This window comes from Peromyscus maniculatus, chromosome X (assembly GCF_049852395.1).
Source record: "Peromyscus maniculatus bairdii isolate BWxNUB_F1_BW_parent chromosome X, HU_Pman_BW_mat_3.1, whole genome shotgun sequence".
In the NCBI taxonomy this organism is placed as follows: Eukaryota; Metazoa; Chordata; class Mammalia; order Rodentia; family Cricetidae; genus Peromyscus; species Peromyscus maniculatus.
In genome coordinates, this window is record NC_134875.1 from 2973136 (window position 1) to 2983604 (window position 10469).

General features: G+C 46.4%; 1 protein-coding gene and 1 non-coding gene across 2 annotated transcripts; both read left to right on the forward strand.

Moving 5' to 3' along the window:
• The first annotated feature begins 508 nt into the window (after window positions 1-508).
• On the forward strand, window positions 509-648 carry LOC143271115 (small nucleolar RNA SNORA70). Its single transcript, XR_013048339.1, has one exon. It is a non-coding gene; the product is annotated as a small nucleolar RNA SNORA70 (small nucleolar RNA).
• Window positions 649-8151: 7503 nt separating this feature from the next.
• Window positions 8152-9127, forward strand: LOC143270968 (histone H2A-Bbd type 2/3-like). Its single transcript, XM_076562484.1, has one exon. It carries the CDS (start codon window positions 8566-8568, stop codon window positions 8938-8940), a length of 375 nt encoding a protein of 124 aa, XP_076418599.1. The 5' UTR covers window positions 8152-8565; the 3' UTR covers window positions 8941-9127.
• Window positions 9128-10469: the final 1342 nt, after the last annotated feature.

Sequence of the window (10469 nt, forward strand, 5' to 3'; positions counted from 1 at the left end):
TTAACAGTAAGAGAAATACACCAAGTGTCACATATTCTCTTTTATTTCATACATGAAAACTGGAAAAAAAAATCAAACCCATGGACCAGAGTAGAACTATTATAGACTGTGAAAAGGTCTGTGAGATGCAGCATCTGAGAGTGTGGGAGAAGTTAGAAACATGGTGAGGCTGTGTATCATCTGTACACATATGTACATGGGAGGAAATGGCACCATAAATGTCATTCATTTGTAACACTAACGTTACCAACCATAAAATTAAAGATGGGCAAGGATGATGGCTCAGTGGGTAAAGTATTTGCCATGCAAACACGAGGACATGAGTTTAGACCACGAGCACCCATGGAAAATGCAAGCACAGTAATACTCTTTAAGCCCAGAGCCAGCATGTCTGGGGTGGAGGACAGAGACTGGTGGATCCATCTCCAAAGCTCCTGGCCACTCAGCCTGGCCAAATCAGTGAGTTCCATGTTCACCGAGAGGCTGTGCCTTAAAAGATAAGGTAAATCCGCAGCCCAACTAAGCTGACCAGGTAGGTCCCTTTCCTCATGGGGGCCTAGTGTACAATGGTTGCTAACGGCACACTCTTTGGGAGTGAATTCACCCTATTGCTTATATGAGCTACCCTAAGGGACCTGGGAGACAATTTTCTGATGGCTTTTCAAGTCTCTGATCTCAATGTTGTGCTCAGTCTAGGCTCCAGGCAGGTATTTGTGGTGCCTCAGCTTACCATGGCCAGGGTTCTCATTGTCCAGGCCATTGTGTCCACTTGAATCACACTTCAGAATAAGGAACATCTAGTGGAGGCCCTATGTTGAAAGTTGAAAGCCAACTTCAAGCTCTGACTGCCAGAGGGCAAGTGATGTTATTAAGCCCCTTCCTCCCACTTTCTTTCCCTGATCATCCTCACTGAGTTTTTTTTTCATCTGTCTCTCTCCAGACCCACATCTCAAAGAGGTGGGTCTTTGCTAAGTTGAATGCAGATTGATCTAAAGACATGGACACTGAGAAGCGACTCATCCCTGATGGCTGAGGGGGTAAATACACCACCAATCATGGTCCGCTGGGCATTGGCGGGCCCTGCACTCCTGAGGTTGTCTACTGTGGTGCTCTCTTCTACCCTACTAAATCATGTTCAGTAATAAATTTCACATCCTGTGTGGAAAAAAAATGGGGGTGGGTGACAGAAGATACAGAGTGTGTCATCCTCTCTCTCTCTCTCTCTCTCTCTCTCTCTCTCTCACACACACACACACACACACACACACACACACATACACACACGTAATGTTTTTGAAAATCCATCAGGCTCATCTTCAAAGAACAATTAAAACTGAAACCACCAGGAAAATTTGAAAGAAAAGAGTGGTAGACAGGGCCACATGAAAAGGGACAGCACAGGGGGAAATGATCAACATTCCTCTCTTCCCTGTCAGAAGGGTTTTGTTTTCCATCATAGATTCATTTCTGTAATCTACACAAAGAATAAGTTTAGCTCACAAACTCCAAGTAAAAGGTGAAGCAATTTCAAATGTGTTGAACAGGGCTGAAGAGATGACTCAGCAGTTGTGAGCACCTGCTGTTGTTCCAGAAGACTGGAATCCAGCTAGCCACTACCCACCTTGGGTAGCTCACAACCACCTGTAACTCAAGCCCCAGGGAAACTGAGCCCCTGTTCTGGCCTTAAAGGGTGCCGACACATGCTTGGAATATGCTCACAAAGTCTCAACAAGTACACACCCATGAAAATATGTGTGAAATGGAATGAACACAGATTCTAAAGATTCATAAAGAAAACAGAGGACAGGACAGGGGTAAAAGAATAACTCAAGAATTAGACAAACACAAACATGCAAGCAGAACTACTTGATGAAAGTTAAACTCTAAAGACAACACTAGAAAATGCTCCTGGAAACACCCATCTAAAATTCTGAAACTGTAAATGCTCATGTAGATATTCATCGATGATAAAATGTTTGTGACCAAAGATAAGGGCAGGTGTCTTCCAACCAGTGTTGAATACAGCCCAGAAACGAGTCTTTGGGAAATGCCACAGCCCCACTGCAAGCTCACACCCAACACGTTAAGATCTGGCTCTGCTGTGGGAACGCTGTCAACAGTTTAGCACATCTGGGCAGGAAAACATGAGTTGTGCTCAGTTTTAAGTCTGAGTGAACATGTTGGGTTGGTTTTCCTATAAAGGCCCATTTGCAATGGAATTGGCTCTGTGACCTCCTGAATAAATGAAAGCACGCAGAGAAAAATGGATCCCACCGTTATTTATTTCTTCCTGAAATAAGAAAGGTAACATTCACTTTGGGCAAGTGACAGGGAACCAAAGAAGCCAATCGTGAAATCAAATGACATTTTCTTGCAAAATGAGAGTGCCACTGCTGGGGAGAATGTATCTCCCTTGCTGTCGGGGGCTAGAGGATCCACACTGAACTGTTGCTACTCACAGAACTGTTGGGGGTTCACTTAACGGTTAACAGAGTCTCAGTCATATTTCTAACAGGCAAAGTAAAGAGAAAGGAGCTGCCCTGACTGCTACTAACGTCCTCTTAGCATGGCTAATGCTCCCTGTGTGTCCTCTACGTGAGCTTCAGGTGGTTTCTTCAGAGTGGTCAAGGACCAGGGATTGAAGGTATGTTTCAACAACAGACACATCTTGCTCTTGCTGTTTGGAAATGGAGAATTAGGGAATTGTTATTCCATCTCTGCCCGTAGGAAGCCATCCCAAGGTTTTCCTTTCCTTAATATTTTTGTTTTTGACTTCTAATCTTAAAGACTAGATTCAAACTTAGCTCATTTCCCAGAAGGCATTGCTTCCCTTATGAAAGAGTCCACCAAGACCTCTTCCTCAAAACCATCTAGCCCCCAGCCTCCAGTCTGTGCTTTTGATGCATCTTTTTCAACATCCTGAAAAGGTAATGTAGGTAAAATATGCTCATAAACATTAAAACTAGTTGTTAGAAAGACATAACTAGCTTTATAATTTAAGTTTTAAAACATAAATACTTGCAGCTTGATCTGCACTGACAATGATTGTCGAAGCCTAGAATTTAACATTTACAAATTCTCATTCACACACACAAAACACACTATTATCACACAACTTGTGTCTTGAGAGAATCTTCTGCTTTTTAAATCTTTGGCCTCCCAGTCAATCCCAAGTTCAACCAACTTTAACTTAAACTTCACTCAGAATTTCACCAAGCTTTTCACCCACACATTAATGGTTGTCGTATCTTTCATCAACTGTCAAAACCTGAAGCCTGCTCAGAGATCGCCAGGTAAAAGAAAATAAATGAAATACACAGAGGTTATTTCAAAACAGAACATGACCATCATCCAAAAAAAAAAAAAAAATGTCACGATTCCCGATTGGGATCATCTTTTGTTTCCCACGTTGGACTATTTCACACTCCGGCATTGGCCAAAGGACACGAGAGCTGGTTTTGGAGCATACAGTTTCTCACACAGGTGTCCCCAGAGGAACACCAGAGACAGAGTCACGTGAGGCCTCTCCCGTACAGAGACTGTCTCACAGGGGCAGTGAGGGAGGACACCCACTAGTTTGTGGAGATCCCTGAGAGCGTATGATTCTTAAAATCTGGACTGTACATAATTCACATCAGCCCTGTTCAGGTACTTACTGGAAGAAAGATGCAGCTGTTTGCCAGAACTCAGCACTCCACTCTAGATCTCTGCTGCCTTAGTCTCTGTCACAGATTCCCGAGTTCTGGTAGTTACCTGGACCACTGAGGCATTGCCACAAGACTTCTTCTCTTTTGAAACATCCTTTTTCTCTAGATATTAGGATAGCTACACCAGCTTGTTTCTTAGATCCATTTGCTTGGAAAGCCTTTTCCCAGCCCTTTACTCGGAGGTAGTGTCTATCTTTGAAGTTAAGGTGTGTTTCTTGTATGCAGCAGATGGATGGGTTCTGTTTTCTTATCCATTCTGTTAGCCTATGTCTTTTTATAGGTGAGATGAGACTATTGATATTGATGGATATTAATGACCAATGATTGTTGATTCCTGTTATTTTTTGTGGTTGTGTTGTGTTGTCCTTCTGTGGTGTATGTTGGTGTGGGATTATCTATTGCTTGATTTTTCATGGATGTGTTTAGCTTCTTTGGGTTGAATTTTCCCTTCTAGTGCTTTCTGTAGGGCTGGGTTTGTAGACAAGTATTGATTAAATCTGGTTTTATCTTGGAATATTTTGTTTACTCCGCCTATGGTGATTAAGAGTTTTGCTGGGTATAATAGTCTGGGTTGGCATCCGTGGTCTCTTAGTGTCTGCATGAGATTTGTCCATGATCTTCTAGCTTTCATAGTCTCTATTGAGTAGTCTGGTGTTATTCTGATGGGTTTACCTTTATATGTTACTTGGTCTTTTTCCTTTGCGGCTCTTAATATTTTTTCTTTGTTCTGTGTGTTTAGTGTTTTGATTATTATATGGCGAAGGGACTTTTTTTTTTGGATCCAGCCTATTCGGTGTTCTGTAAGCTTCTTGTATCTTCATAGGTATTTCTTTCTTTAGGTTAGGAAAGTTTTCTTCTATAATTTTGTTGAATATATTTTCTGTGCCTTTGAGTTGGTATTCTTCTCCTTCTTCTATCCCTATTATTCTTAGGTTTGGTCTTTTCATAGTGTCCCAAATTTCCTGGACATTTTGTGTTACGACTTTTTTGTCTTTAGTGTTTCCTTTGACTGACGAATCTATTTTCTCTATCGTTTCTTCAGTGTCAGAGATTCTCTCTTCCATCTCTTGCAATCAGTTGGTTATGCTTGTTTCTGTAGTTCCTGTTCGTTTTGTCAGGATTTCTATTTCCAGCATTCCCTCAGCATGTGTTTTCTTTATTGTCTCAAATTCATTTTTCAGATCTTGGAATGTTTCTTTCATCTGTTTAATTGCTTTTTCTAGGCTTGATTTGATTTCTTCCCATTTTTTGTTCGTTTTTTCTTCCATTTCTTTAAGGGAGTTTTTTATTTCCTCTTTAATGGAGTTTTTCATTTCCTCTTTAAGGAAAGTTTTTATTTCCTCTTTAAGGTAGTTTTTCATTTCCTCTTTAAGGAAAGTTTTTATTTCCTCTTTAAGGTAGTTTTTCATTTCCTCTTTAAGGAAAGTTTTTATTTCCTCTTTAAGGTAGTTTTTCATTTCCTCTTTAAGGAAAGTTTTTATTTCCTCATTGAGGGAATGTTTTATTTCTTCTTTAAGGGCCTCTATCATCTTCTTAAAGTCATTTTTAGGGTTGATCTCTTCTGTTTCTTCTGTCATGGTATGTTTAGGTCTTGCAGGTGTAGAATCACTAGGTTCTGATGTTGCCATATAGGTCTTTATGTTATTGCCTGTATTTTTGCGCTGGCGTCTACTCATCTCTTCCTCTCTGCAGTGCAGGTGGTGTCTGTGTCTGAGAGTGCCTCTCTTGTTCTAATTTTTAGCCTTGGTTTAGTAGGGGTTCTTGGTTAAATTGTTGCTATTGGGCTGTTTCTTCAGGGACAGCTGATTTCAGTCGGTGAATTATATACTTATGATTCTGGTGATGTGGTTTAGTGGCTGGGTAGCGCCTTCTTCTGTGTTCCCAGGTCACGTTTTGTTCATTTGTCAACTCCTCAGCTGATCTTGTTTCCTCAGACTTCAAACTGTAGGCATCTGAATCCTCTCCCAGATGGGTTTCAGCTGGGCAGGGTAGTCTCACCAACACCTCCAAGTTGTTGGGTTTCACAGGATCAGCAGTTGGGCCCTGGGTTGTCCCCAGACGGAGTGCCCAGACTCACCCTGGTTCCAACCCACGGAGATAGCCTCTTCCCCAGGTGTTGGGGCTAGGGGTATCCCTGTTCCAAGCTGCATCCGCCCCTCTCCGTCCCCAGGCCTGTCCACCCCTGGGTCCCGCCGCCGCCGCCACAGGCCCACCTGCATCCACTTGTCTCCGCCGCTGGGGCTGTATGTCCCTGTCAGCTGCCGCTGGATGTGTCTGCCTCTGCGGGCCACCAACGGGCCTGTATGTCTCTGCTGCCTGCCACCGCAGGCCTACCTACCTCTGCTTGTCACTGCTGCCGGGCCCAACCACCTCTGCGGGCTGCCACTGGGCCTGTATGTCTCTGCTGGTTGCCGCTGGGCCTGTATGTCCCTGTTGGCTGCTGCCACTGGGCCCATCCACCTCCGCAGGTCACCAACCTGTGTCTGCCTGTCTCCGCCGCGTGGCCTGTCCACTTCTGTGGGTCGCTGCCGCCGGGCCTGAATGTCTCTGTCGGCCGAATGTCTCTGTCTGCCGCCGCTGCCGGGCCCGTCCACCTCCGTCTGCTTATCTCCGCTGCAGGGCCTGTCCACCTCTGTGGGCCGCCGCTGGGCCCAAATGTCTCCGCCGGCTGCCTCCGGGCCTGAAAGTCCCTGTCGGCTGCTGCTGGGCCCGTCTACCTCTGCGGGCAGCTGCAACAGGCCTACCTGCGTCTGCTTGTCTCTGCCATCTTGAATTGACTCAGATACAACTAACTTTATCAGGACTTGACAATTAACCCCCAAATTTTCTTTTTAGGATTCCCTAAGGTTGTCTTAACCCCCAGAATGTAGGAAGCAATTTTAAGTACACGACGCCCACATTCCCAAGAAGTGGGGTGGGTGTTTTTTGGTTGTTTAGTAAGTTAGGGATATTGTCACTTTATGACGGTTAGTTACAAGTTGTTAATTGTTAATGGTCAGGGAAAAAGCTGAACAAGGAGATTAGGTTCAGAGTTTTTGTTTAAAAAAAAGAAAAGAAAAAAGAGAATATAGATATGAGGTAGATCATTGAATCTACTCTGAGAAAAAAAGATAAAGAAATAATAGGATAAATGGGTAGATCATTGAATCTACTCTAAAAAGAAAAAGGGGAAGATATATAAATGACAAAAAGTAGAAGACTATTGAATCTATTATGAAAAGAAAAGAGAGAATATGGATATGATAAGATAAAAAGGTCAATTATTAAATCTACTTTTTAAAAAGGAACTACTTGTTTTAAATAGGATAAGTAATGAATTTTTTTGGTCTGAGTTTATCAAATGCAAATGGACTGGACGTTGTTATATATTAATGGAGTTATTGGTCTGAATCTTTCAAATGTTAATGGACTAGACATCGTCAATGTAATTCTTGACTGTATATATTGTATATGCTTATTGGATATAGTTTTTCTTGCACTAGTTATAAGCTTTTTAAAATTTTATACAACAAAAGGGGGGGGGAATGTGGTGGTATTGTGTTCCCCAAAATATCGTGTGACCCTAATAAATTTATCTGGGGTCAGGGAACAGAACAGCCACTAGATACAGAGGCTAGAAAATGGTGGCACTCACACCTTTAATTCTAGCTTTCTGGAGGCATGGATCTCTGCGAGTTCAAGGCCACACTGGAAATAGCCAGGCATGATGACTCACGCCTTTAATCCCAGGGAGTGATGGCAGAAAGCAGAAAACTATATTAGGCGTGAAGACCAGAAACTAGAAGCATTTGGCTGGTTAAGCTTTTAGGCTTTTGAGCAGCAATTCGGCTGAGATCCATTTGGATGAGGACTCAGAGGCTTCCAGTCTGAGGAAACAGGATGAGCTGAGAAACTGGCAAGGTGACGTGGCTGTGGCTTGTTCTGTGTCTCTGATCATTCAGTGTTCAACCCCATACCTGGCCCTGGGTTGGTTTTATTAATAAGACTCTTTAAGATTCATGCTACACAAACAAGAGTAACACAGCTTAAAATAATGTTCTACAAAGGACTTGTTAGCATACAGTGGACTATTATTCGGGTGTGGAAAGGAATGGAGGAGCACTGGTTCAAGCCGCTACATAGGCGAGGTGAGACACAAGGAACTGTGTACTGTGGGTGAAACATCATGAATCCAGGATGCTAAGTGAAACGGACAGACACGGGTACACTCAAGAGGACAGATTGCCGAATGATTCCACCTACAAGAGCTGTCCAACTCAGAGATGAGCTGACGCGGCAGAAAGCAGAGTAGTGGCTAAGGGGCCCCAGGGACCAGGAAAGCCTGTAGCTCTGGATTTGCTCGGGATGCTTGGAGCTCCGAGTTTAAGTCTCCGGCAGGAAAAGGGAAAAAAAAAACCCTCAGGTTTACAGCGGTGACTGGGATCCTGGGTGGGGCGTGGGGTGGGTGGTGGGTGGTGGTGGGGAAGGCAGGGACAAAGAGCTCACGCTTAATGGGTAGGCACGGTGAAAGTACCTTAGAAGCCGAGGGTTGTGAAGAAGGGCTTGGTTCTCAAAGGAACCACTGAGTTGCCCCCCCCCAGGTCTTTCCTAGAAGGCTCCTTGAGCAGCCCAAGGTGTCAAGGTGGCGACAGCGCCCCTAGCGAGGGCTGCCTGGGAGCCATGACACACGACACGTCATCAGTGGGAGCTGGAGTGGGAGCACGGAAGAGTGACCTTCGACCGTGAGGCGTCGCTAGGATACGCAGCCAGACGCAGAGGGGGCCGTTGGGATCGGCCTGGAGGCCCAGAGCCCAGCGGGCCAGCAGAGAGCAGCCAGGTGGAGCGGAACCAGCCTGTGAGGTCGCGCTCCGAGGCCAACATGCCCAGGACCAGACAGGGCAGCCGTCGAGGGTCGTCGTCGTCGTCGTCTCGCCGCTCCCGCACCTCCAGAGCCGAGCTGACCTTCTCTGTGAGCCTGGTGGAACACCATCTTCGGGAGAGCGGCCATGGCCGGCGGCTGAGCGAAACGGTGCCCATCTTGCTGACCGCCATCCTGGAGTTCCTGACCCGCAGGCTGCTGGAGCTGGCAGGCAATGAGGCCCAACGCCGAGGCGCACAGAGGCTCATCACCCCAGAGCTGCTGGACATGACTGTCTACAATAACACGATGCTCAGCGAACTGTTCCAGTTCGCCACCATCTCCCAGGTGGCCCCGGCTGGTGGCCCTCATCGTGGGCGTCGACGTCAACGCTAGCTACTACCCGCAGCCGTTGCTGCTGCTGGCTGGCTCTGGGTTGCTGACCTGCCCATCCGCCCCAGTCTCTCCGCCGCCGAGCATCAGTTCATCCCGCCCCAACTTCCCCACAGACAGCCCTGCGAGGCTGGTCAGCCTCGCCCCTTCCTTCTCCCTGTTGTGCTCTTATTAAAGCTTTAGCTCGAGAACCCCGTAGGTTTGCTTCCCTGGCTTTTCCTTTGGCACGGGGTGGGCTGGGGCTGGGGCTGGGGCTGGGGCTGGGGGTGAGGGCGGCGGTGGGGGCAGAGGGTGAGGTGGGCCTACTTGGAGGAACACAGCGGGTGGGAGTGGTGCTGGGGTGCGGGTGACCTACAGGCTGGTTTCCCTCGTTTTTCCTTTGGGCATGAGGTGGGAGTGAGTGGAAGGTAGGGGAAGAAGGTCAGGGTGGCCTAGTGCGGCAACACAGTGGTGTTCGGGGTGCAGGTGTGGAAGGCAGGCCGGGGTGGTGGGGGAACCGCCGCTTTGGAGGGAGACAGGGGGGACCTGGGTGGGGGTACCCACGATGCACCTCTTGGCCCTGAACACGCATGCAGGGCCAGCCTGGCCAGCTGCATCAGAAAGATGGCCTTCTCATAGGAGACCACAGAGCAGAGACGACCCACGTGCCAAGGCGGCCTTTTGGCTGGGGATGCAGACGTGAACAGAACAGAACAGTGGCATGTCAGGAATAGGGTCATGGAGGATTATGACTCATTATTAACCTTTATTAATCATTATTCATCAGCAAGATCTGCCAGGAGGTTTGCCTGGCACTGGATGTGATTAAGATATAACCTGTGTGCCAGTGCCTGGAATGCTCCAACGTCTATCTATGGCTTTGCCTGCCCTGGGATTGAGGTTTTGTACATGAGGCCCTGTCCCTAAAGCTAAACTCTACCCTACAGACTGTTACTTGCCGAATGGTCTGACACTCTGCTTGCCCTTCCTTCAATTTTTGGCTATCCAAGTCCCACCCTCAGCATATTTGTTTGGCGACTGGTTTCCTCCCACAGGCTATCATTTGCATATAGGTATGATGGCCAGACAGAATCTGAGACATCGTTCCCGTGACCTGTGACTGGAGTTGGAAACCTCTCTGTATGCTCTGGGCAAGAATGCCATAGCTACCTTCCACTTCTTACTTCAAACAGCTGCAGTTGCCCATTCATTTGCAATGTTTGGCCACCCCTCCCAAATTCAGCTGAGGCCATAACCTGGAGCAGCTCAGGCCTGTACCCATCAGTCTAAGCACTGACACCATCGCTTCTATCTGCCCAGTTCCCTGCAAACTCACCATACTCTGTCTTTCCCTCCCCTGACACAAAGGAAACTAACAACTTCATAGGACCATTCAAGTAGAGGAGACATAGAAAAGCAAAAACAGACAACACAAGTGGCCAACTCATGAAGGCAAAAAAATTACATAAATGCATACAAATCTGAAGCCTCCCCCAGCTTATGAAGAGAATGAAATTCTGCCATTTGTAAGCAAATGGATGGAACTGTAGGAT